Here is a 27,285-nt window from a genome sequence, read left to right on the forward strand (position 1 = left end):
TATTTTGAGGAATGTTTATTGATGAAATGGGATTATTGCTAGGTCAGCATTTCATGTAGGCTTTTTCAAAGGTAGTGACAGTGTAGACAGAATATAAGAACAAAAGGTACATAGTGATTTATGGAAATGAAAATGCTGGTCCTTTACAGGCAGCACTCTTGTAGTTTCTTGTCAGCCTGTTTCAGAGAGATCCAGGTGTTCAGCATGGAGGCCCGAAGTCTGGCCCAGACCATGTGGTCATTTAGACCCAAAATCTGGGCTGCAATCTGGGCAGCAGCATCAGGAGACAGAACTGTGGAGCAGCCCAGACCTGAAAGGGTTAAAGGAAGGATAAGAATTAGAGAATGTTTGGCATGGGATACAGTTGTACTGTACATATGTCCATTGTAGTGTGCATTGAGTCATTTTAAATGCATATAACTGGACACAAATACACACAGAAGATACACTGCAACTTATAGCAGATCATATACACAAATAGAGACACAAATGAAGACATTTAAATCAAGATGTACCACTAGGCATGCGAAGAGAGGACCAAATATCCTGAGCACCCCAGTCAGGGGTAATAGGGGGACAGTTAATAACAGGGTAGGCCGTGTTCCCTGACATCACAGGACCCAAGCCATTACTTCTCCCTGCAACTGCAACAAAGATGGTGGGTACTCCATCGCCTAAAAAGAGAGAATTTAAATTATATATTATTTTAATAAGCTACTAAGTTATACTATAAACACAAAGAGATATACATCTACTTCATAAAAAGAAAGGGTTCTGGATTGAAAAATTTATTTTGGAGTTCAGTATTTGAAACAAAAAAATATAAAAGGTACAATAATTTCTTATGTTTTGAAATGCATATTACATAATATGGCTACAGTCCGTGAGAAGGGCATGGTTGTGCTGTTCTTACACATGAAAACTATTTTAAATACACAAGAGCAAGAGTGTATAAGAATAAGGTAATCTGTCATACCCTCATATTCAGCTTTGATACGAAGGGTCTCATCAGGGCCTTTATGAGCTGAGGTGACTCTAAGGTGGCAGGGAATTCCATAGGAGGCACAAGCCTTACGGATCTTCTCACAATGAGCCACGTCTGAGGTAGAACCCATCAGAACTACAACCCTTCCTTTCGCCTGAGACTCCAAGAGCAGCTACATGTGCACACGCACACACACAGATTCCAATCAGTCACAGATACATTTTTTATTTATTTTTTTAAAGGAAAAGCATCTTACTAACGAAGTTTTTTTTTTTTTTTGCAATTGATAAGCAATCTCTTATAAGTGGACCCCAGGGGTGATGAACTGTTACAATAAAGACCACTTTGATACTAGACAGTGGGACTAGAGAAAACAGGGACAGTGATACTAGAGAAAACACTTACTCAAAACAATGGATTCAATGTAAATTAAGAGCCAGGAAAGGTTGTTGGGTTCAGTCAGACTGATATTAATGTAGTTGTTGTGAAAGAATGTGTTTTTGTAGCAGAGGAATGACAATGTCAGAGGGGTCCTCATGGGGTTAACAGAGGTGAAAAACACAACTGATTTGGGTGAACTAAGAAAATATCCCAAGGTCACTGTCAAAGAGCTATATGTTAATGTTCAGCTTTTTTAAGTTATTAATGATGAATGACATTCACTACAATCAACTTTCAATACTAAGGGTCCTGTTTAAACTAGAACACTATTAATATGAATAAGTAAACCATAGGAAGATGGTGTGACATATATATATAAATTAAAATGCAATAGGAATATAAGTGTAGAAAATGTCACTTATTAAACACTCCATTTTGTACCTAACGGTGTGTAATTATCTTTTAAATAAACTGGTAACACTTTACAATATGTTTCCATTTGTTAACATGAACTAACAATTAACAATATATTTGTTACAGCATTTATTAATCTTATTTAATGTTAATTTCAATACATACTAATAAATTATTATTATTGTTTATTTTTTTCTCCCAATTTGGAATGCCCAATTCCCAATGTGCTTTTAAGTCCTCGTGGTCGCGTAGTGATTCACCTCAGTTCGGGTGGCGGAGGACAAATCCCAGTTGCCTCCGCGTCTGAGACCGTCGACCCGCGCATCTTATCACGTGGCTTGTTGAGCGCGTTGCCACGGAGACATAGCGCGTATGGAGGCTTCACACCATCCACCGCGGCAACCATGCTCAACTCACCATGCGCCCCACCGAGAACGAACCACATTATAGCGACCACGAGGACTTTACCCCATGTGACTCTACCCTCCCTAGCAACCAGGCCAATTTGGTTGCTTAGGAGACCTGGCTGGAGTCACTCAGCACGCCCTGGGATTCGAACTAGCGAGCTAGCGAACTCCAGGGGTTGTAGCCAGCGTATTTTACCACCATACTAATACATTTTTAAAATCAAAAGTTGTACAAGTTAACATTAATTAATGCACCATGAACTAATAATGAACAATTGTATTTTTTATTAACTAACATTAACAAAGATTAACAAATGCTGTAACAAATATATTGTTAATTGTTTATTCATGATAACTAATGCATTTACTAATGTTAACAAATGGAACCTTACTGTAAAGTGTTACCAATAAACTATGCTAAAGTACCTTGACTCGCTCAGCGACCCACTCAAAGTTCCTCTTCACCATCTGCATGGCCTCAGGAGTGACTTCTTTCAGGTCACGATACACCTACAAAGAGAGCACTGTATTTATCTGACACTTACACTCATTACACTTAAAGATCATACTGCAACACGTAGGCCATGCAGAAGAACATCTGCTTCATTACAATAAAATCATTAACTCTGCTAATAGACAGTTAATTTTACTCCTGTAATACAAGGAGGAAATCTAAATACATTTCAGGCCTGATGTGAATATTCTTTTAAATTAATTGCAGTGTTTGGGTTTTCACCTGTTTGTCTTTCTGCTGGCTGCGATCCCCAGCTGGCCAAAGTCTCCAGGAGTCATTGTCAATCACATCAGCCAGCACAATCTCTTTAGTGGTCACATTCACACCAAATTCAATCTAAGATGAACAATTATTGATATTAAACCCTATAACAATGACTAGAACCCCCTAGTCATTAAAAGGCATTATTAGACATAATACAGAAAGAACTAAATAATTAGAGCTGACACTAAGGAACCTCAACAAATTGTAACATTGTAACATAGTTCTCTAGTTCCTTACTTTCATATCCACCAGAGTGCAGTCCTGTGTGGCCCAAGCCTTCTCTAGGACTTCAAAAATGGCAACTGTGCTTTTGCTCATGATGTCCACCTCACAGCGTCCAATGGTCAGGCCTGCCAGCTCAAAACCAGCCATCAACAACTGCTCCTCTGACCACTGTGGGTCATTATTGGCATCATCCTGAGCAGAGAACAAAAAAAATCAGTATGACAATGGAGGTTGGCAGTCTTCTTGGGCGTGACAAATTATTTAAAATCTTATTAGGAACCAATTCTGTCTGACCATTATTGAGTGCGTACATGCACATTAAAGGCAGATTTCAATCGGACTAAAGCAATTATTCATCTTTTTAAAATGTCATGTAACGCTTTAGTCCAACTGAAAAAAAGTCTAATTTATGTGGAATCAAACTAACAGACCTACATAATGCAAATGTAGCCCTGTTTCGTCCAGCATGTATACACTTTAATTGGACCGCATCTGGCCTCGCCATTATGCGCATGCTATGAAAAACAGAAGTGCTGCGTGACGTGCATTTAACCCGAAATTCGAACGCAATACAAAGCAGTAAAGAAGGATAGCAACAACAACACAAAGATATCATGGCGAATGCAAGAAAAGTTCATTATTGGACGGTTCAGCAGTCTGTAAGCCATTGACATATGTATGTGACACATTTACGTGCATCTAATTATTATTATTTTGTATGTATTTTGCCCATTGACTAATGCTCTTATCTGTCTGCCATAGTAACACCCATATCACCCAACACCCATCTTTGCAGTAGCATCAAATGTTTTTCTTTAAAAACAAGAATAGAAAAAACTTTCATGATCTTACATGAACTATTTTCACAAATTCCATCATAAAATACAATAAAAGAACGTAACAGATGCATACTTTGGCCAAAGTTAGCATGCTAGCATTATCGCCATGAATGCAGAATGTAAACATTACAAATTATCTACCACATGCATCTTACTTTCAATTATCATCATGTGGTTATAACAGCTTCTTTTGCTGATCTCATGTGTCTTCAATTCATAAAATGAGGCCGAAAGCATAATATTTATTGAATATGCCACTGGAAGCAAAGGACAGGTTACGTGACAGATGCAGAACTGATCAAGAATAAAGACAATCTATAATAAATACCAGCGATTGATGGGGAAATATAGACAAACCATGCATTTTCTTTAATCGTCTGTTTTTTTCACGATATCTCTGCTCAATCTAAAGTTATTATTATGCTTTACATGAAGTTTAGAAGGATAATTGAAGGCGCCAAGTGAAGCAAAGCAGAGATTGTATAGTTATACAATCCAGGAGCAAATTGCGTTGTCTTTGGCCTTCGGACATTACCATAAACACAACAGATAACGTAATCTGATATTCATCAAAATCAACGCATAAAGGATATTAGAAATGCACAAAGCTGTACATTTTTCCATGTTGTTGTGCCCGTTGTGTGCGTCACGCTGTTGAGAAGCTAGTTAGTAGACTTCTTCGGTGCTAATATGACGCAAAAAGTCATCCGAAAACTGTCTACATCACTTCCTCAGCTATTCGGTTACGCATGGTGTCATGCATACTTAGAGAGATGAGATCTCACAATCCACCAATTGTTTAAAACTTTTTAAACTATCATTTCTAAATGATAGAACCTCACCTTAAAGAACATCTCCATCTTTAGAGGAGAGAATCGGTAACCCTCTTTGACCCCAGGGTTTCGTTTGAGGAAGGAGCCTGTGGCAATCCGTCTGCAAACCCACTCAATGGGTATCATCTCACAACGGGTTGCCACAAAAGCGGTCTCAGAATGCTGTCTAACAAATGCTGTCTTGAGACCTGAAAGGAAAGTGGTACATGCATTATTATTCACAGTCATCCACGCAAGGTGTGGATCTTATTAGAAATGGCAAAACCACTAATAAACATGCACAGATAAAATTACATTTGAAAATGTCCAATGATGTGGTAACGGCACAGTTATGTTATGGGTTTCATGGTGGATGCCATTCTCTGAACAGTGTGTAAAACCTTAAGACCAACACACAATGCTACTCTATGTGTTGCAGTGGACTGACAAAAGAGACATGCTTCACATAGTGAAACTGGGACTGTAGTCTAAATAACCTAAACAACGCATGCATGCATGTCCTATTCAATTTAATCAAAGGAAGCATGCCTAGGTCACAAGACTGTCATTTCAAGAGTACAACCTTCATCATGAGCTGCACATGGGACACACTTAATTCAATTCATCAAAATTGCTGTGGCTGTGGGAACTGTTTTAAAAGTAACTTTGAATTTTGGCTCTACCACATGAACTTCTTTGACATTGTACAAAAAACATACACTACCAGTCAAAAGTTTAGGGTCACTTATTCTTAATTATTTTTTTTCCCTCCACATTTTAGAATAATAGTAAAGTCATTAAAACTACGGATTAACAGAAATGTAACTATGGGAATTATGCTGTGACTAAAAAAATCCAAAATAAATCAAAACTGTGTTATATTTTAGCATCTTCAAAGTAGTCACCCTTTGCCTAGAATTTGCAGACATGTACTCTTGGCATTTTCTCAACCAACTTCTTGAGGTTTCACCCTGGGATGCTTTTTAAACATAATTATAGGAGTTCCTATCTATGCTGGCACTTACTGGCTACTTTTTTTTTTCTCCCCAATTTTGCATGCACAATTCCCAATGTGCTCTAGGTCCTCGTGGTGGCGTAGTGACTCGCCTCAATCCGGGTGGTGGAGGACGAATCTCAGTTGTGTCAATCCGCGCATCTTATCACGTGGCTTGTTGAGCGCGTTACCGCAGAGACCTAGTGCATGTGGAGGCTTCACGCTATTCTCCGTGGAATCCACGCACAACTCACCACGCGCCCCACCGAGAGCAAGAACCACATTATAGCGACCACGAGGAGGTTAGCCCAACGTGATTCTACCCACCCTAGCAACCGGGCCAATTGGTTGCTTAGGAAGCCTGACTGGAGTCACTCAGCACGCCCTGGATTTGAACTTGCGACTCCAGGGATGGTAGTCTTACTGGCTACATTTCTTTATTATTCGGTCCAAGTCATTCATCTCAAAAACTTTTTATTATTATTATTAAATGTTAGTTTTGTAATAAAATTAATTAATGTGTTGGCACAATTATTTTTTTGTCTACAAAACTCATTTCAAACATTTAAGCATACGCCTTCAGATCAAACGTTTTTTTAAGATCATGAGAAACATTTCAGTCAAGTCCCCCAAACTTTTGAAAGGCAGTGTATAAAAACAATCCAGAGTTTGTGCACTGATGCACAGCTGCAAGTTTGCAACAAACAGTAAGTGGGTTTTTTTTTTTTTTTAACACTTTGCAAAGGAATTAACCTGTTTGCCAGATAACTGCATAAAATAAAAATTAAAAGGAACAAAAATCTCACCAGCATCCTGCAAAAGTTTGAACACACAGCTGGTGGTCTTATTGGCAATAGCAGCTTTGCCCTCCATCTGATCCTTCCGAACCGCGTTGCCCGCTGTGATCTGATCTTTAGACTGGACCAGAACATGACCCGGCTCATCCACAAGCTCAAAGATTTGCTTGGTCTTACCCTCGTTCAGTTTCGGACCTAGTTTCAATTCTACGCATACAAGTAAAGATACCAACAAATATTAACTGCACAACAACTGCGACATTACAGCATATATGGACTTGACCAATTAAGACTTGCAATGTTGTATAATTATGATAAATAACTTAACAATTGAATATTATTGTAACTATGCTTTTGTATTTACTGCGCAACAACTAGGCTACACAAAACATAAATATGCTACAGGAGAGGCGGGTGGGGGGGGGGAGCAGGCGCAACTTAACTTACCTGATGTATTCGACATTTTTGTTGAAGTTCGTTTTTCCTGGAAAAAAAATATACAAGAAACCTGTTATTTCTTTGCCACGGATTTCAGAGTATAGCTGATATAAAGTATGGCGCCAAGAATGAGACCCAACTAATTTATTTTCAAAGAGCAACGCCAGTTACGACACTCTGCTGAAACTAAAAACCAATCAGAGTGATGCCATCTTCACCACGTGGGCAAAAAAATCCGCTCTCCTTTGTTCGAGAAACAAAACTTTGGAAGACAGATTCATGTATCTATGCTGACGTTTAGGAGCAAACATCCATCCTGATACATCTCCGCAAATTACATTGAAGTTAGGTGGCACGTGGCTTGCAGGTGTGGCGCGAGACATTCAGCGCATTCCTCACTGTTAATCAAACCCGACTTTTGTACATTTTGTGTTAATGATATGACCAAACACCCCTTTGAGAACTGTTATTTTCCATCTGCTCAAGTTCAGTTTGGACCCTAAATCTGGTGTTTTTATTCATTTGGGCATTTTGTTGTCTAGTCTCGCGCTGCATGCTCCGCTGTGAAGAAGAAGCACGTGCTCCGAGTTACTTAAGTCAGCGTGGAAATACACGCTACGCTACAGACCCAGGCATCCAAATCTACCGAGGAGGACATGGAGTTTGAGGAGTCAGGTATCGGTGAGGAATGCGGGGTTTTTGGCTGTGTCGCAGCGGGCGAATGGCCAACACAACTGGAGGTGGCACAGATTTTGACACTTGGGCTTGTTGCTTTACAGCACAGGTAAGTGTGATGCTGCTGACTTTTAGAACAAAAAAAGTTTTGCTCTTGTGATTTACAGGAGGATTTGTTAATCCGTTTTAAATGAATCTTCTTGTTTCATATCCGGGTAACACAGTAACCTTTCTTAATGCTTGCATTGTATGTAAACTAAAAATGTAGTACTCTTTATCATGTAATTCATATAGGTCCAACTTTTGCAATTGCCTAATGTTTCTTTTTCTTACTGATACGCTTTATCAATACTGATACAGCCCATTATTCAAGGACCGTTCATGATATAACGGTTTGTGAACTTTGCAGCTACTGTGTATCTCTCTCGCTACTAACGCAATATTGGAATCGCAAATCAATAGATTTCCATTGTTCTGTCATCTCACCGATTGTTCGGCCGTGATTGCATTAGACGCCATAGAACAAACAGAGGTGATCTCCATGATCGGAATGTATTGATCGTCCTCTTCTTTACATTGGAAGTCTATATTCTCCGACCAGTCTGTGCTGCTTTCTCCATCGTCAGTGCTCTGATGAAACTGTTTGCTAACCAAACGGTCCCCTGAAAAAATATAGATAATAATTAACAAATGTGCCGTAGGTCAAAGAGCGTGTTTATTCTCTGACCGTTATTTAAAAGGTTAGTTCTCTTAAAAAACGGGAAATTCTGTCATAATATACTCACCCTAATAACGTTCCAAATCCATGTGACTTACAGTACTTACTTAAGTGAAACACAGAAGGAAAAGTGTCTGGATCTTTTTCTCCATACAATAAAAGTGAATGAGGACTGAGGTTGTCAGTCCTTAACATTCTGCCTCCTTTTGTGTTCCACAGATCATACAGGTTTGGAACAACATGAGCGTTTTGGGGTGAATTATTCCCTTTAATGTGTGAAATTGAATGAATATGACTCACTCACACATAATTATTTGATATTTCCTCAGAAATATATACATATATACTGTATATTCATTGTTATATCTTCTTTTAGTGTTAAAGGGGCACTCAGTAACTTTTGTCTTTGTGTCATCTTGGACGTACACTGACACCTAGCGGCTTGGATGCAGCATAATTTAAAATCAATAGTTTTCAGTTTCAGATGCTGTTGTAGACATTTAGTATTCACAGTCAGCCATGGGTACTTTAATCAATGAGTGAACGTCAAAAAACAGGACGGTTACTGAGATTAAGTGAGTAGAATTCATCCGGTCATGTGATACTAACATGGCAGCCCCCATGTGCGGACCCTCTCCATGTAGAATAAAACAGCTTTTAATAGGTTATTGTTATGACTGGAGTCTTAATTTTAATGTGAGTGTTCATGATTCCCTACATATATTGCAAAATTACAATTGATGTCTTTAGGAGTTAAACTTTTTTTAATGAGGAAAATATTACTGAGTGCACCTTTAAATTACTTCTATAAAAGGAAATTTCACTCAAAAATGGCAATTCTGACGCAAAAGGTGATCACTCAACCTCAGTGTTTCTCATGACCAAACGTCATGTCACAAGAACCAATAATGTTTGATGTTATCAATGTGGCAGCCATATTTGATTTAAGTGCTTTATTATTTAATTTGAAAGTGAATAATAACTACTTGCATTTCATGCTGTTCATCACACAAAATGATAATATTGCTTCAGAAGACTAAGAAGGTTGCCAAATCTTCCAAGTTGTATCAATTAGGCTACTGTTACTTGGGCTTTATGTTGTTTTATTATTGTCCTTTTTCAAATTGGCAGACTAGTGTCACTTTTCACTGTCAGTATGGCAAATAAACCCTGTGAAGACTTTTTGTGTTCCATGGAAAGTCAAATGGGTTTTAGAGTGAGTGAATAATAACATAATGTTCATTTTGGTGTTAACTATTCCTTTAAAGGGAAAGTTCACCCAAAAATGAAAATTCTCTCATCATTTACTCACCCTCATGCCATCCCAGATGTGTATGACTTTCTTGTGTAATCGAGCTTGAAATCATGTTTGCCAAGGAGACTGCAGATATCAAGATGTACAGTGAAAAAGGAGTTATATTTTGGTCTGTTCTCACCCAAAACAAACTGGATCACTTCTGAAAACATTGATTAAACCACTGAAGTCTTATGGACTACTTGAATGCTGACTTTATCTCCTTTTTGGAGCTTTTGGAATTATGGTCATCATTCACCTGCATTGTATGGACCTACAGAGCTGAAGTATTCATCTAAAAATCTTCGTTTGTGTTCAGCAGAAGAAAATCATACACATCTGGGATAGCATAAGGGTAAGTAAATGATGAGAGAATTTTTATTTTTGGGTGAACTAACCCTTTAATTCCTCTGTGAAAAAATAAAATCATTAAGATGTGAATATATGGAGTCACAAGACTCAGTCACAGCTGAGCCCTAGTCCGTTACTGTGTGTTACAACTTTAAATTGAGAATGTCCCTATCATGAGGAGAATATAATGAAAAACCTTCGTCTGTAGCCTTCCTCTTTCTGCCTTTGGTGGCCACCACCTGCTCTCCTCTTGTGTATGTTGTCTCACCGCTGTCTACATTGCAAACATACGGACACAAATTGAGAGTAGACAAATGAAAATGTCATTTCTTGCACACTTAATCATTTTAAATGAAGTATTTTTAGTATAATTATTATGGTGTAATACAATTACCTGTGTTTCTTCTGTACTTCGGACCGTTGTCATATATAACTGCAGTGACGGAGTCAGAGGAGAGATGCTGTTCATACTCTATCTGAGGACTGCTAACTGATCTTACCATCATGGAATTCATTTCAGGCATCCCAAATTGCATGTTTGTCACTTCATCTGACTGTGTTAAAATGCTTTCGGTCCCAGCTTGATTCTGAAAAACCCTTGCAGTATTGGCAGGAGATGTTAAATTGGCCTCATTCATAGGCGGCTGGTCATATCTAACAGTAACAATGTCATTATCCACCTGTGGAACTCCCACCATGGAGTGCTCCTCAAATTCTGGAGGACTGAACATCCTAGAATTGAACTCTGCATAACTCATACGACTTCTAGAAGGCTTGGATAAAAGGGCATCCAGCTGTTCATAAAACCTCATGAGGCGGCGAGGATCTCCTATATCAGCCTTTCCTCTCTGCAGAGAACGGTAGAGGTATTTCAAGTTTTTATACTTGGTGCGACATTGTTTCCAGTCTCTTTCTACACCCTGCTGAAGAAGCCTGCGTGAAATTTGCACAAAAATGTCTTTATTTCTGGTTGAGCCTTGTAGCTGTCGCTGAATGCTTTCTTCAGCCCAAATTTGAAGCAGTGCTGCCACCTCTTCCTCACTCCAGTTTCTGCCAGAGTCATGCACCGTGATTACGTTCATTTCGTTTGCTGCTGCTGTTGTCGCTGGTGACATGGTTAAGCATTGGACAGAAATTAGGGGTTTTTAAGATGTGTAGTTTTTAAATTACATTTAACATACCAGCTTTTGTGACGATCTTCTAACTCACCTGTTTCTCTTCCAATCAGAGGATGGGCTGTAGTATTCATTATTGTTTGCATCTCTGCCAGACTTTCATCTTTAAAGGAGTAAAAATGGAAATAGTGAAATTCTAGATTATGAAAAGCTGATGAACTTCATCTGATTTTGCCTGAGGACCTAAATTGTACATTGGACATCCAGTGGTGACCCAACATAGTACCAAATGTGTTTGCTGTCCAAAAGTTACAAAAATGTCCTTAAAATCAAATGATTTGAAATGTGTTAATATATTATCATGAACTGCATAAGTCCAACACCAACAATATAAGCATTAGTATATCTTATGATTAGCATAACGTAGGCCAAGTAGGAAAACTGTAAATGTGTTTCTGTAAATAAGTGTGATAGTGTTATTGCTTAAAACATGAATCAAACACTTGGACATATTATATTGGGGGGAATTCATATAGGAGGCATATTGCAATCCATGTGCACTTTTTTTTTTTTTAAACTGTTAAGTCTATGAACACATGAGCTAGACAGACGTCTTTGACCATTGTGTCTCGCTGTTTTTTCAGAGACCCAAATGTTCTATGCATTTCCACTGCACTGTGACTAGCTGTTTTTGAATGCAAGAATTTGTCCTTTGTGAATAGTCCCTTATGCTGCTGAATAGGAGAAATAGCCAGATGGTTGGTGTCTGTCCAATTTGGCTAGCTTCTACCAAATGACACGTGGATTTGCGCCAAAATACTGTAGAGTTTCATTAGACGCATGGCCTTTGACGTCAACAACAAAAAAAGTTGATAAGCACGTTTATTTTTGCTGTCCCAACTATACAGTATTTTAAGTTAGTTAGCTGCATTTTATTGTTTGCATTTAGCATTACTCGCAACCTTATCAGAACCCACCAGTTGAGTCTTTATTTTCTAATGAAGCACTACATTTTTCACAGGTAGTAATTAAAAACTTACCATCATCAATCTTGATAACCTGTTCTTTGCCAGGTTCACACCCTGTAGCCAGAGGGTCTCTGTCTGGTATTTTCCTGGGCAAGTCCTCCCCCTCAAAACCCCCTTCAATGTCTTTGCCCTGCAAAATGGAATCAAGCTCAGCCAAGAACCTCATTGGTCGGCCTTGGCTTTTGCTGACTTTGTAGTCATATTTCAGGTTCTTGTATTTGGTGCGGCATTGTCTCCAGTCTCGCACAACGCCATGTTGCTGCTCCAGACGACGTGCCATTTCCTGGAAGATAGCCTTGTTTCTGTGGGAGCGTTGGAGTTGCTTGTGAACCTCCTTATCTGACCAGACATTTAGAAGAGCCCGGACCTCCTTGTCAGACCAGTGTCGGCCTCCATCCAGCCCTGAGTAGGAAGTAAATTGTTTTTTATTTAAAGGTGCACTTAGTAAAAATAAATTGTCATCTTGCCCTGCTGAAAAAAACTATAGAAATTCGATTGGTTTCCACTACGAATACCATTGAGTCTAGTGTGTTTTGGGTCATATTCCATTAGGATTTAATGGTATGTATTGTTTCCATTATAGATATGTATTGGTTTCTAATTGTTTCCACTAGACATAACATGCCACCAATAGAAGCCAACAACACATTACCAGTACAGACCCACCTGGACTGTTATAGTTACCATTTAAACCAGTAGTTAGCATTATAACCATTAAAACAATTAGAATTTCTGTGAGGGTTTCTATTGTTTTTTGTTGTTGTTTTTTTTTTTAGCAGGGTGGACTGACACCTAGCAGCATGGATGCAACCTCATTCAAACGCAATAGTTTTCAGTTACTGATGCCATTGTAGAAATTAGCTATTCAGAGTCAGCCATGATTAATTTTGTTTATTAATTAAAATGTCCAATAAAAGGGTGATCACTGATGTTAAGCGAGTAGTATTTCACTGGTCATGTGATCCTAACATAGCAGCCCCCATGAGGTGACCCACTCCATGTAGAATAAAACAGCTTTTATAACGTTATTGATATTTCTTCATCTCACTTAAACATATGTTTCAAAATTGTGAGTAAAAAGTTGAGGGAAAAAAAATGAGCGCACCTTTAGAAAGTTTTGGGGTCTTTGGGGGCAAAGGAATATTATGGCCCTGGCATACATATGGCAGAGTGCTTCTTCATTCTTTGCATAGAGTCAAAAAGAAGTTTGAAACAGCTGAGCAAGGGCGTACTGTTTGCAAACATTGCTGTGGGAGGTGTTTAGGGGAGCATTTAAATATGAGGACTACAAGACTACATGTAAACTCTAAACTAATGTGACATTAAAATTTGTTATCAATGACTTAATGCCTCATTCTATGAGTATAATTCACATGAGATCAGTGAAAGAAGCAGTTTTAACCACTCATTAGCAGTTTAAATGATTATTATAATTTAAAGTAATATATATGCAGTAGGTAATGTTTAATGTCTTGTTTACATTCTATGTACATATTTGTACTTGGAGGTTGAGATTTAGTTATAAAATAGGTAAACTAAGTACTTTAACATATAATAACTATTTATCATTTATATAAGTTGCATATAAAATATGGATGCACCAATATGAACATTTTTGACCGATACAGATTGTAACAAAAAACTATACGATAATACAGATATTTTGCAACTTACCTTATTTTGTCATTGTTTTTTTTTTTTTTTTACCCCCTATTAATGAGAGAATGTGACAGAATAAAAAATTAATATTATATTCTAAAGAGTGCCAACCCTTCTACATAGTGTGGCTATTATTACAAAGAGTTTTTACAAAATCTGTTAATAATTAATTATAAATAAATCTTCGGTTTTTCATTTCATGCTTATTACCAATATGCTGATGATTTTAATTTGGTCAATAACTGGACGATAAATATCGGCAGCTGATACATTAGTGCATCCCTACTATAAATATTTGTGTGTGGTTGTAACCATGTGAACTTATGTTTTTATGTATATATTTATTTAATAAATCTCTACTTGCAAATCAGTTTTCCCTTTTGAGATAATAAAACTTGACTCAACTTAAGCAACAAAGTAATTTTCCCTTGACATTATGAATAAGGTTTCAATTGCCGAATATGTGTGTGTTTTATAGGCATAATTGAAACGAAACGAAAAGAGCAAAAATCGAATTATTCTAACTTGATTGCTTTAACAAAATGTTGTGTTTTTAAAATTGTGAAATAAATTACCTTCCAGAAGACTTGATTGGGAAGTAAACTCCTCTCTTCTGTTGGCAGCCATGGGCTCTTCATCTGCCACACAAGGCCTTTGGGCCAGTGATCTAGTATCTGCGGAAGCTTGTTTGTAGACCGTCTGTGTAGGCCTCCAGTCTGGAAGAGCCATGCTCCTACTCTGGGCCTTACACTCAACCCAGTCTTTACACACCCCAAGCTCTCTCAGTCGGCTTGAGATGGCCTCATACTTGGCCTTGCTCTCTTCCTCTTCCCATGCCTGTCTCTCCCTCCACACCGAAAGCAGAGCTTTCACTTCTTCCCCTCTCCAATGTCCAGCTTTTCCTCTCTGCTGCTTTTCCTCCCCAGCATTCCTGTGTTGGGCTGTGTCAGGCTCCATGTTTCTAAGCTTGCCTAGAAATGGCTTCTGTTTGTTCACCTCTGCCTTTATCCTCTCTGCTCCCCCTCCCCGTTGACTTTAAGCTCAGTGTCCAAGGCAACCAGACGACTGAGCCAGTTAGGAATATCCACGTGACCGAGAACAGCCTTATGACTGGCTTAAGCTGTGTGCAGTGGGGGAGGTGCAGGGAGGAAATGTGAGAAGTGGCTTGGCGAGTGAGCTGCACTTGCTGTGTCAGTTTCTCCCAATAAGACATCTGTAAAAGGCTTAAGAGGCATTTGGCTGTGCTAAGAGCTGACAGGGTATCTGTTTGTAATTCTGTTTTGAATGCCTTGCTTAGTCTTATTTGAGATATATGTATTTTTTCTCTCCCCTCATGGTTTCAGTCCCCTCTCTCTCTCTCTCTCTCCCTCTCTCTCTCTAATTCCTGCCCCTCCCCCTTCCTCATTCTCACTGTAGCTAACCACTTCACACAAACCAGTTTGATCTGCCTTGGTCACACGCGTTGCAGCCATTGAATCATGTGACAGATCTGGCTTGATTTTGATATTGTTTGTGTAAAATAGTGGAAGAGAGGGAGGAATAGGATGGACACATTCTCTATCTAGACTGCAGTCTTGCCTAAACATGTTGCTACAGTGTGATCTAGTTGGTCACTGCATGCAATTTCATGCCTTCAACAAACTCCATCAGTTTATCACAATACTTACCCTTTCTTTACATTGTCATTTACATATGCATCTACTAAGAAAATATGTAAATCACTCCATGAAACAATATATGTAATTGTCTGTGTGGAATAACTGTATTAGAGAATTTTAAAGTACTTTCTGTTAAATAGGGGTCAAGAGAGTGCTGGAATTGTCACAAGTACTGGAACAAATCCCCCGATATACACCACTCTGAAGGTAATGTAGGAATAATACAGTGTGTAAAACATCTTACTTAAAATGTACCTTGAGGGGTGATTGTTTCAAATGTAAATTCAGCAGTGAGTGCAAGATTAGGCACGTCTGAGATAATTGCTATCTCTCTCGCAGGGAATGGGCTTAGTGAACACAGCTTTTAAACCAGAGGACTTGCTGAAGCTGCGCAATGGTAACCTTGGTATTGGACACACACGTTACTCCACCACTGGCATCTCAGAGCTGCAGAACTGCCAGCCTTTTGTGGTGGACACCCTGCATGGCAAGATTGCTGTGGCACACAATGGAGAGCTGGTCAATGCCTCTGCACTGCGCAAGAAGGTGGGATTTGACTTTTAGGGATTTCATGAGACTCCACGTAGGGTTTTGGAGGAGGGATGGAGGTTATTTTTTCCTATTTGATATAATATGTGATAAATTGTGTGTTAAAGGTTATGCGACATGGGGTTGGCCTCTCCACCTGCTCAGACAGTGAGCTTATCACTCAGCTCCTTGCACTGACTCCTCCAATGGAGGAGCTTGACACTCCTGATTGGGTGGCTCGGTAAGTTGTACATTGCCATTCCCTTTACAAGAACATCTGATTGGATCACCACTCATTAAACCCTCTCATCTTAAAGGAATATTCTGTGTTCAAAACAAGTTGAGCTCAATCAGCAGCATTTGTGGCAAAATGTTGATTACCACAAAAAAGCATTTCAAATCGACTGACCATTTCTTAAAAAAAAAAAAAAAAAAGTACAAATCTGGGTTACAGTTAGTCACTTACAAAGTAAGTGAATGGGGGCCAATCCGTAAATGTTAAAATACTATTAAAAAAATGTAGCCACAAGGCATAAACGATATGCTTGTTAACATGATTTTAGTGTGATAAAATTGCTTGCTAACCTTTTCTGTGTAAAATTATATACAATTACGTTGGTAATGACATTAACCATAAAACGACTGTAAAAACAGCTCATATAATGAGTTTTAACAGAAGAATTAATTAGTGCTTTTATAAAATTATAAGCTTCACATTTCTGTCTTTTTAAACCCTCCAAAAATTGGTCCCATTCACTTCCATTGTAAGTGCCTCACAATTTTTGCTTATTTTTTGTGGTAATCAACATTATGCCACAAATACTGTCGATTGAGCTTAACTTGTATTAAACCTGGAATATTCCTTTAATAGACTTACTGATTTTAAAATGAAATCCAATTTGTGTGATAATTATGTTCAAGTCTTTTAATGTTTTTTTTTTTTAGTATTAAAAATCTGATGACTGAGACGCCTACATCATACTCACTGCTAGTGATGCATAAAGATGTGATCTATGCTGTGAGAGACCCCTATGGAAACAGGCCTCTCTGTATTGGACGTCTAATGCCCATCTCCAAACTGCACACCTCAGGTGTGTACAAGCAAAATAATTAATTCAACAATGATGGGAGTGGAAAGTGGGAAAACACTATTCAAACAAGGGGTACTGGTATACAGGGGCATCTTTGTTTTACATTTTAGTTTTTGAATATATGCAGTGTAAATAGGGCCTATAAATTCTGTCAATGTTAATGTCAACACGTTTCAAGAAGTTAACTTGAGTGAATAGTAAATGGTAGGTGAAAACGGACCCGATTGTGAAACTTGGGACGGTGGAAAAGGGCTTTTTATTATTTCTGAAGTTGCTGCATAAGCAGGCCTGTCACTGGCCAAATTAATGCCCTACACAGAGCTCCGCGATCGTCGTGTGTGTGTGTGTGTGTGTGTGTGTGTGTGTGTGTGTGTGGAGGAGGGTCCTTTAGATCGGGTCCATGTATAACGTGCGAGGAAGCGCAGCTGTTGGAGTTGGTGGACTAGCAGACTGCATGATATGCATATAGGGAGCTGCGATACTTTGTGTAGGTAATTTTAAATTTAGCCACATCATTTAGTGTCATCGCCATAATCTTTGTTTCCTTTAAGTGAATTCAGTTGACATGACACATCAGTCAGAAAAGCTGTGTTGTGCATGTGCCATCTTTTAAGGGTGCCAGTAAATGATGTTGTTAAATATCGTTAAATATAACGTAAAATTGAAGAGAGTAAAATCCTGGTTTATGCTTGATGCATTTGCACAGACAAAATATGTACATACCGTTTGTCACAGTCATCAATTGAGATAAAAAAAATATTATAACAGTATTATGGTTTGACTGATGAGCTCTCATGATAAATTAAATTTCAAATTTCTCATCTCTAAGGCACCTCTTGGTTGTGCCCACAGATCCAGAGATTTTGGGCAGAAATTTTCAAGTTTACTCTGAGTTCTATAATTGTAATTTACCACCTGAAACAAAGACCTCTATATTAGGCTGGTCGTATTTCTTGGAGCTTTACATTTGGAGGATACAGATAACCATATAAAATGGGATGATTGTAGCCAAAAAAAATTTTTTTGTCTTTGTTGAACAAAAAAGCAAGGTCTCTTCTCCCAGCCTGGCTAACAGAACTCACCTCCACCCTACATATCGAAATAATTATATATAATTGGAAACACAGTAGATTTGATAAAATGTGGGAAGTTCTTTAGTTACTTGAGCAATAAGGACTAACTATGCTTTAATTATTTGCATGTAACAATTACCTAGAATGTTAGTCTCTAAAATATGGTATGAATAGGTGGTCATATTTGTCATAACCTCCTTACTTTGTTACTGTGCCGAGCTATGCATTTTCTGTTGTATGCAGCACATTTTGATTGGATATGAAGGGTCTTTCTGGTCTTTATTTGTTCCTTTGTCCTTGTGATTTGTCTGTTTTGTATCGTGGTGTTTTGTAATGATGAAATATGGAATAAAATTAATAAATCAACTTTCACATTGTAAGAATGAGATTGTTTGAAGTGTAAAATTAAAAAATTAATAGTCATTACTATTGGGGGCTAATTATAAGTACAGAATATATTCATAATTAGGCATGTCACCGACTGCTAAATAAAGGCTGTGGGCTGCCTGTTGGGTACTAGAATAAAAAGCTCATTCCTGTTAGGTGCTGGAGAAGGAGACACAGAAGGTTGGGTGGTTTCATCTGAGTCCTGTAGCTTCCAGTCCATTGGAGCAAGGTATGCCCACATCATCATGGCAACCTTTATTTACCTTGAATTAAAACAGAATCACTCAGTTTGATATGGCTTTGATTTCTGCATTTGGTTCAAATGTGAAAGCCCACTTTTTAACTCTCTTTGCCATTTGGGTACCATATACTGTTTCTGTAACAAGTTTCCATCGCAGAGCCCTAAGCTCCTATTACATTTTGTTTCTGTTTGTGTTTCCATTTTTCTTTTCTCAGGTATTATCGTGAAGTACAGCCGGGGGAGATAGTCCAGATCTCTAAAAATGGAGTGAAGAGCCTGACTGTTTTCCCACGCCCAGAGGGAGACTCTCCTGCCTTTTGCATATTTGAATATGTTTACTTTGCCAGGCCAGACTCTATATTTGAAGGCAAGTTCATGTTTAAAACTGTCTCTCTGGATATTATGAATAATTTTAAACAAAAGTTAACTATTCTTATCAGATAGAGCAGAATTATTATTTTTAATAGGTTCGGTATAAGATTGTAATGATTTAGTTAATTTTTCTCATCAGTTGTGACATGATTGTTACAGTCCAGGCAATGTTTATGAAGTTAATCCTAGGTGAAATAAGCGTTTATGTTACCATATTACAGGTCAAATGGTATATACTGTGAGGCAGCGCTGTGGACGGCAGTTAGCCATTGAGGCCCCTACTGACGCTGATGTAGTTAGTACGGTTCCAGAATCAGCCACACCTGCAGCATTAGGATATGCACAAGAGGTAATAAGGATGCTATACATATTTGTGTTAATGGTTCACTCAAGAGGTATTGCAAAGTTTCACTTTTGTCTCTCTGCAGTCTGGACTTCCATATGTAGAGGTACTATGTAAGAACCGTTATGTGGGCAGAACGTTCATTCAACCAAATACTCGACTGCGTCAGCTTGGAGTGGCCAAGAAGTTTGGAGCATTGACTGACAACTTTGCTGGCAAACGAGTGGTGCTTGTTGATGATTCTATTGTCAGGGGCAACACCATCTCCCCTATTATTAAACTGCTAAAGGAAGCAGGTGCAACGGAGGTAAGGTTCATTCAAATGTTATAAATTGCATATATAATTAGCCTTTTCTTGGATATGTTTGCTGCTTTGGTCTCTATTGAACTGCATACTGTCATTGTGTATGTCACCTGACCTTACAGGTCCACATACGAGTTGCATCACCTCCGATCCGGTTCCCATGCTACATGGGCATCAACATTCCTACCAAAGAGGAGCTAATTGCTAACAAACCAGAGTTTGAGGATATAGCTGGCTATATTGGTACGTCAGAATAAAAAAGAGATTTGCTGAAGCCCTAGGGTCTTAGATTGTACACACAAACTATGAAAGTAGTATACAAATTATGCTTTGCAGCCTGAAAAAATTATTTTTGATAACTTCCAATTGTGCATGTGGACCACAAAGGTTCTTTAGAATGTGATGTACATTGTTGTAATGTTGTTTTGTTTTGAGCAGGTGCTACAAGCGTGCGTTATCTTTCTGTTGAAGGCCTGGTGTCTGCTGTTCAAAGTGGGATAGAGTCACATGGGAAAGATGAGAGGATCTGCTCTAGCACTAAAACTAGATTGGGCCACTGCACAGCCTGCCTCACAGGCAAATACCCTGTGGAGCTGGAGTGGTGAATTGCAGGCCTCCAAACTGCTATTCAATTTAATGTCTTATTCTGTAAAGAATTCCTCTATTATAAATGCAACTTCATGACTTAAAACTGAAGCTGTGGTGCTCAATACGGTCTTAAAGGAATGGTTCACCACAAAAATCCAGTTCTTTCATAATTTATTCACACTCATGTCATCCTAGATGTGTATGACTTTCTATTTTCTGCAGAACACAAAGATTTTTAAAAGAATATTTCAGCTCTGTAGGTCCATACAATGCAAGTGAATGGTGGCCACATTTTTTAAAGCTCCAAAAAAACAAAAAGGCAGCATAAAGTAATCCATTAGACTTCAGTGGTTTAATCCATGTCTTCTGAAGTTTTCTAATTGGTTTTGGGTGAGAACAGACCAAAATATAAATCCTTTTACACTATAAATCTTGACATCACCAGTCCTCTTGGCGATCATGATTTCAAGCTCCATTACACAACCTAGCGTACTGCGCATGCGTCAAACATTATGAAGTGTAATGTAGCATGAAATTATGATTGTGCCTAGAGACTGCAATGGTACGATGTACAGTGAAAAGGGAGTTTCATTTTGGTCTGTTCTCACCCAAAATCAGTTGGATCACTTCAGAAGACATGGATTCACTGGAGTCGTATGGATTACTTTTATGCTGCCTTTGTGCTTTTTGAAGCTTCAAAGTTTTGGTCACCATTCAAACATTCTTCGCAGAATACAAAGATTTTAAGTCATAAATATCTGGGATGGCATGAGGGTGAGTAAATGATGAGAGAATTTTCATTTTGGGTGAACTTTAACATATGTTAAAGCATTGATAAATGTTATAGATATCTTCTAAAAGGCAGGTCATACTGGGAGTTAGAACTAAAAAATATGGATCTATTTTGAAATTTCAAACATTCCTTTAAGTTTTCCTTGAAATTCATGTCAGCATTGCTGCTGGTGATTGCAGAATGCAAGTTCAGCTAAGACTAGAATACAGTTTCACCTACTTAACACTACATCTTGTAACATTCCTATGAGAATTTATATTTCAAAATCCCCCTAAGCATTTTTGAGTCTAAGTTTTCATTTTGAGCTGTCCTGCTACTTTAAGACATTTTCCCACTTTTCTATTTATCCTAAAAAAAAAAAAAAAAGAGCTTTTCTGTATGTGAAATGCACATATTTGTTTATTAGAATTAAAAGTTTGTTTAAAGTTTAAACAAAAAGAGTCTGAATTATTTACAAACAAATATACAATGTCAACGCACATGTAATTGGACCCTGTTGATGGAAATCAAATTGTCTTTTTTAAATCCACTAGGTTTTGTTAAAATGTATAATATTATAACTCAAGGGTCTTGTAAGATATATTTACACATTAAAAACAAACTATACTGAAATTGAAACTGTTGCATTTACAAGTACATGTGTATTAAAAACAAGAAAACTGACTGTTGAATATCAGTGTCTACTGACTTGATGTCATCCACTGTACTTATCTAGGGTGAACTTGGAAGTATTCACAATATGAATTACGTTTAACCATAAAGAATACAGGATTATGGGGTGCCCACAGGAAACCTCATCGCTGCAGAAGACCATACTGAAGTCGCCTCCTTGAGAGACTGAAGAAAGCACATTTAACAGTGATTGTTTATCAGAAAATAGTTTAGTTTAATATAAACTAAAGAAAGGTTAAATTATTTTGTATTTCTTGCATGTGCTGGAATTACCTTGGAGAAAGTGGGACCATACCCTGATTAAAAGTTCTAATTGGTGACTGAGCTGTTAAAAAAATATAAAGACACATTTAAGATACCGAATGCCATGATGATGTGGACTTAAACTCAGCAAAAAAAGAAACATCCCTTTTTCAGGACACTGGATTTTTACAAAATTATCTTTAAAATCCTAATAACTTTACAGATCTTTATTGTAAAGGGTTTAAAGAATGTTTTTTCATGCTTGTTCAATGAACCATAAACAGTTAATGAACATGCACCTGTGGAACGGTCGTTAAGACACTAACAGCTTACAGACGGTAGGCAATTACGGTCACAGTTATAAAAACTTAGGACACTAACAAGACCTTTCTACTGACTCTGAAAAACACCCAAAAAAAGATGCCCAGGGTCCCGGCTCATCTGCGTGAACGTGCCTTAGGCATGTTGCATGAGGACTGCAGATGTGGCCAGGGCAATAAATTGCAATGTCCGTACTGTGAGACACCTAAGACAGCGCTACAGGGAGACAGGAAGGACAGATGATCGTCCTCGCAGTGGCAGACCACGTGTAACAACACCTGCACAGGATCGGTACATCCGAATATTACACCTGCGGGACAGGTACAGGAAGGCAACAACAACTGCCTGAGTTACACCAGGAATGCACAATCCTTCCATCAGTGCTCAGACTGTACGCAGTAGGCTGAGAGAGGTTGTTATAAGGCAGGACCTTACCAGACATCACCGGCAACAATGTCGCCTATGGGCACAAACCCACCTTCGCTGGAACAGACAGAACTGGCAAAAAGTGCTCTTCAATGATGAGTTTTGTCTCACCAGGGGTGATGGTCGGACACGCATTTATCGTCGAAGGAATGAGCGTTACACCGAGGCCTGTACTCTGGTGTGGGATCGATTTGGAGGTGGAGGGTCCATCATGATCTGGGGCGGTGTGTCACAGCATCATCGGACTGTGCTTGTTGTCATTGCAGGCAATCTCAATTCTGTGCGTTACAGGGAAGACATCCTCCTCCCTCATGTGGTACCCTTCCTGCAGGCTCACCCTGACATGACCCTCCAGCATGGCAATGCCACCAGCCATACTGGTCATTCTATGCATGATTTCCTGCAAGACAGTGTTCTGCCATGGCCAGCAAAGAGCCTGGATCTCAATCCCGACCTGTTGTATCGGAGGGTGAGGGCTAGGGCCATTCCCCCCAGAAATGTCCAGGAACTTGCAAGTGCCTTGGTGGAAGAGTGGGGTAACTTCTCACAGCAAGAACTGGCAAATCTGGTGCAGTCCATGAGGAGGAGATGCACTGCAGTACTTAATGCAGCTGGTGGCCACACCAGATACTGACTGTTACTTTTGATTTTGACCCCCTTTTGTTCAGGGACACATTATTCCATTTCTGTTTGTCACATGTCTGTGAAACTTGTTCAGTTTATGTCTTAGTTGTTGAATATTTTTATGTTCATACAAATATTTACACGTTAATTTTGTTGAAAATAAAAGCAGTTGAAAGTGAGAGGATGTTTCTTTATTTGCCGAGTTTGCTTGAATTGACTTTTTGGGAAGTATTGATCAAGAATTTTAAAAATGAAAATTTGGCTACAAACCTTCAAATGCATTGACTCCGCTTGGGACATCCCTCTGCAAAAGAAGTGAAAAACAACTGTTTTTTTGTTTTTTTTTGGGTTACATATCCTAAATATAAAATGGTAGAACAGATCTGAATTAACAAACCAAGAGCAATGTGAAATATGTGCATAGACATTTTAATGCCATTCTAGAAGATTTACCAAAAAGTGGCCTACTTTAGCTGACATCACCCTATAATAAAGATCCTTGGTGTAATGGCAATTGTTTTACACACTATGCCAATCAGTTGACATGGCTAAAGGATGTTTTAACTGATTTTATTGGTCTGAGTTTAAGGTTTGTAAAGGGCAAATCATTCTATAGAGACTGGATGGGAAAAATTTAAGATTAATGTTAAAAGAGCACATTTCTTCAAAGGGCAGCATGCATCCCACACTAAAGACAACTAAAAGAAAGCATAGAGTCGATTTGATATTCATTGTAAATTCTCAATGGTTCACTGGTACCCTCAAGCTGGACTCGAACCAGCGTCCTTTTGATTTCCACACAGGTACGGCACCCCTACCTCTTGCTACACTGCCACAAATTTAACAGTTTCTAAAGAGACAAACCACACTGAGAATCAGCACAGTAAATTGTTGCTGAGATACTGCTGATATCTGAGATTTTGAACGAAAACATTTTATACATTTCCTGAAGACTTGCAGACTTGAAGGGGGCAATGATCCAGAAAACTTTTTTCTTAAATTGACTAAGCATTTTCACCATTACGTGGCACTGTCTCCAAACTGCTCAGATACCCTCAGGACAGGATGTCGAAGATGCATACCAATTGTTTTTTTAATCTGACAAAGCATTCAAAAGATTCTAAATTGTGGAGAGATGATACGAACAATATCGTAATAACCCATAGACACCATGCTCATGATTTTAGGACAAAGATTATGAGCAATAATATTTTATTTTAGATTTTTTGACCCATACTTTGTATGTACCGTCAGATGATTGTTCTTATGAAGCATATAAAGTTTCACTTACAGTTTCAAATACAGCCTCACTTCCTGTTTTATGCCTACCTTGTTAACTTTGTTTCAGTGTAATTCGGTAATGGTTGCGTAAATAAAAAATCTTTTGAGAGGATCAGTCTGAACATCATCTGAGAAAAGTTTTGTGACAGTCGGATAAGATTTGTAGGAGAAGCAGCAAAAAAAAATAAAAAATTATATGCATCATAATCCAAAATGGCAGCCACTGTAATGGCTGGAGTTTTAATGCATGTGGTCCATAACAATCTCTATGAAAGGAGGAAAAAATAATTTTTTTTATCTAAACTAAACAGTTAAAAAATTACACTAAAAAGAAAAGCAATTTTTTGATAGAGTATAGAGTTACTAGTCATACCCACCCCTATCACTGTGCCAAATTTCATAACTTTCCTCAAAACCGTTCATGGGGCTGCCTTAGACTACCAGTCAGAGGAAGAATAAGAAGAAATGGACAGATACAATAGGCGCCTACACACCTTCAGTGCTCAGCACCAAATAACAGCAATACCAACAAGGCTCTTACCCAAGACATGGCATGTGGATTCATTTGCATGGCTAATTTAGCCTCCCTAATCTTTCTGAGGTTTCCAGTGCCTCTGAGGAACCGGGGGCTGGGGCACTGGAGCAGGACTGCCCTATCCCAGGCATGCTTGTCTTCACTCGGTTCTGACATATCAGAGCTCATATATCTGTCTTTCAGTTGATATGGCAAGAGTTGGAGATGCTTAAGTGGGGAACGACTTTCACGGAAGCGTTTGAATCTAAGCGACTCTTCCACATCATACTGACGATGACGTTTCTTGTGTGTGGACCTCAGGGGTGTTAGAGCAAGAGCAGACATGCTGGCGGAGGAAAAGCTGGGACTTTGGGAAGTCTCCTTCAACTGTCTCTCGCACAGGTGACAATGGGAGGTAGGGCATGGTGAAGATGTACCACGACAGATGAAGTGGTGATACAGCTTCCTGAACTCTGCATCAATCTGTGGTTCTCTGAAGGAGTCACACTTTGACAAGCAAGTGGACTGGGGCTCAGAAAGAGTACGTTGACTTTTATAGGGTCTGGGACTGATCTGTGACTGCTTCTCAGCCATGGAAAAATGTTGTTGATGACTAGAGCTGTTGTAAAGGGGACGCTGGGGTGATGAAGGCACCTGTTTCCCACCATAAGGAGATCGGTGTACCTCAGATTGAGCTAGATAGCAGACAGGAGACATTCGCTTTGGACTTTGTATTGCTGTTGGCCTTGATTGTTGTCTTTCATCTCTCAACAATGTGGGTCTGAAGGTACACTTCCCACTAGGAGAAAAACAACTAATGACACCACGCTGCGGGGAGGAGACTGGAGAGTGCAGGCGGTCTCTAAAGCAGTCTTTGTCCAAAGAGGAGTAGGCTGGCTGATGATAAGAGGGCTGGGATGTGATTGACATTCCTCTCCAGTTATCAAGAGAGAGACCTTGTGGTCCTTTGCCTTGTGAGCGCAATGCTGGTCGTGGAGAGTTGGAGACCAATGAGCCTGGAACATGAGAGTTTGATGAAACAAAAGGTCCAATGTCATAGGTTTGGTTTAGGTCTGGAGACTGGTCACTTAGGGGGGAGACAGAGTAAGGAGGTGTGGTGAAGTCAATCACACAAACAGAGTTCTGTTTTGGCTTCCCATTTAATTTCATGTTAGTCCGTGGTGACTCAACACTCTCATCAACGCTGTCCCTCCTAGGTGAGTAAAAACAGGCACTGGCCTCATACGATGAGTTTTTCAGTGGCGAAGACATTTTGTTCTTGAACAAGTCTTGAAGTTTGATGCTGCCTTTGATAGAGCTGCTATTGTTTCTTTGAACTGGACTTTGTTTAGTGAATGAGATCTCCGTTGTATTGTTCAGTGTGCCACTGTGTCTCTTCTTAAAGGAAGTGTTGTGAGGGTGTGCCTGGCCAGCTTGCCAGTGTTTGCGGCGATACTTTTGCAGCACAGCCCTAGCTGTGTCTGTCACATGCTGCCGCCGATATGCTTCACCAATTTGATTGAGCATGCTGGGATAGACATCCAGCAAGGTACTGCCATGACTGCTCAGTGTTTTCTCCAGTTCTTCATCCTCTTCCTCAGGCTGAGAGGGCAGCCCACAAATACCGGTTTGAGATGAACTGATCACATTCATAGAGAGCTGGAACGAGTCACCACCATGCCCTAGAAGATGCACAATGAGACATTAAATCTTTTGACATCACCTCAAACTGATATTGTATTTTCTTTCTTTCATCTCTGTGCTTCATACTGTAAATACTTTATAACACAGACAGACTTAAGCTACGTCCACATTATCCCGGATAAATTTGAAAAACGTTTTTGAAATGCTCTCCGTCAACACTGCTGTTTTCAAACATTTTCCAGAAGTTTCTTGTCCACACTGAAACATTTGAA

At 38.9% G+C, this 27,285-nt stretch overlaps 3 protein-coding genes across 4 annotated transcripts in view; 1 reads left to right on the forward strand and 2 right to left on the reverse strand.

The window, feature by feature from the left end:
* LOC127410005 (multifunctional protein ADE2-like) lies at positions 1 to 15,655 on the reverse strand. 2 transcript variants are annotated; one of them, XM_051644981.1, is made up of 15 exons: positions 14,486 to 15,655; positions 12,264 to 12,653; positions 11,318 to 11,386; positions 10,503 to 11,213; positions 10,305 to 10,382; positions 8,232 to 8,407; positions 7,080 to 7,116; positions 6,642 to 6,839; positions 4,872 to 5,050; positions 3,203 to 3,382; positions 2,924 to 3,037; positions 2,614 to 2,697; positions 977 to 1,157; positions 516 to 674; positions 1 to 310 (listed from the first exon to the last, which is right to left on the reverse strand). In XM_051644981.1, exons 1-15 carry the CDS (start codon positions 14,865 to 14,867, stop codon positions 144 to 146), a joined length of 3,105 nt encoding a protein of 1,034 aa, XP_051500941.1. In that variant the 5' UTR covers positions 14,868 to 15,655; the 3' UTR covers positions 1 to 143. The 2 variants fall into 2 exon arrangements, with proteins under 2 accessions (XP_051500941.1, XP_051500942.1); XM_051644982.1 differs by lacking the exons at positions 8,232 to 8,407; positions 10,305 to 10,382; positions 10,503 to 11,213; ... (1 more) ...; positions 12,264 to 12,653; positions 14,486 to 15,655 and adding an exon at positions 7,211 to 7,348.
* LOC127410007 (amidophosphoribosyltransferase-like) lies at positions 7,711 to 22,017 on the forward strand. The gene is made up of 11 exons (XM_051644984.1): positions 7,711 to 7,854; positions 15,709 to 15,775; positions 15,908 to 16,114; positions 16,225 to 16,337; positions 17,042 to 17,187; positions 18,804 to 18,876; positions 19,104 to 19,255; positions 19,482 to 19,609; positions 19,689 to 19,910; positions 20,030 to 20,150; positions 20,346 to 22,017. The coding sequence occupies exons 1-11, from the start codon at positions 7,727 to 7,729 to the stop codon at positions 20,510 to 20,512; spliced, it is 1,524 nt and encodes a 507-aa protein (XP_051500944.1). The 5' UTR covers positions 7,711 to 7,726; the 3' UTR covers positions 20,513 to 22,017.
* Positions 21,988 to 27,285, reverse strand: part of LOC127410006 (uncharacterized) — a 7,274-nt gene continuing 1,976 nt past the window's right edge. Inside the window, exons 7-10 of the mRNA XM_051644983.1 lie at positions 25,397 to 27,051; positions 23,845 to 23,878; positions 22,234 to 22,285; positions 21,988 to 22,125 (exon numbers count right to left, since the gene is read on the reverse strand). Of these exons, the coding sequence (XP_051500943.1) occupies positions 22,083 to 22,125; positions 22,234 to 22,285; positions 23,845 to 23,878; positions 25,397 to 27,051 (1,784 nt within the window). The 3' untranslated portion in view covers positions 21,988 to 22,082. The remainder of the gene's footprint in view (positions 22,126 to 22,233; positions 22,286 to 23,844; positions 23,879 to 25,396; positions 27,052 to 27,285) is intronic.

Source organism: Myxocyprinus asiaticus, chromosome 19, assembly GCF_019703515.2.
Source record: "Myxocyprinus asiaticus isolate MX2 ecotype Aquarium Trade chromosome 19, UBuf_Myxa_2, whole genome shotgun sequence".
NCBI classification, from domain to species: Eukaryota; Metazoa; Chordata; class Actinopteri; order Cypriniformes; family Catostomidae; genus Myxocyprinus; species Myxocyprinus asiaticus.

Bases quoted from the DNA above. Each gene is read 5' to 3' on its own strand.
- LOC127410005 (XM_051644981.1), bottom strand. From the start codon at position 14,867: ATGGAGCCTGACACAGCCCAACACAGGAATGCTGGGGAGGAAAAGCAG. The intron at 11,387-12,263 runs GTAAGTTTTTAA...ACTCCTTTAAAG, and splicing joins GGTTATCAAGATTGATGATG to ATGAAAGTCTGGCAGAGATG. The intron at 675-976 runs GTATGACAGATT...CTCTCTTTTTAG, and splicing joins TATCAAAGCTGAATATGAGG to GCGATGGAGTACCCACCATC.
- LOC127410007 (XM_051644984.1), top strand. From the start codon at position 7,727: ATGGAGTTTGAGGAGTCAGGTATCGGTGAGGAATGCGGGGTTTTTGGC. The intron at 19,256-19,481 runs GCAAGTTCATGT...ACCATATTACAG, and splicing joins GCCAGACTCTATATTTGAAG to GTCAAATGGTATATACTGTG. The intron at 19,911-20,029 runs GTAAGGTTCATT...CTGACCTTACAG, and splicing joins AGGAAGCAGGTGCAACGGAG to GTCCACATACGAGTTGCATC.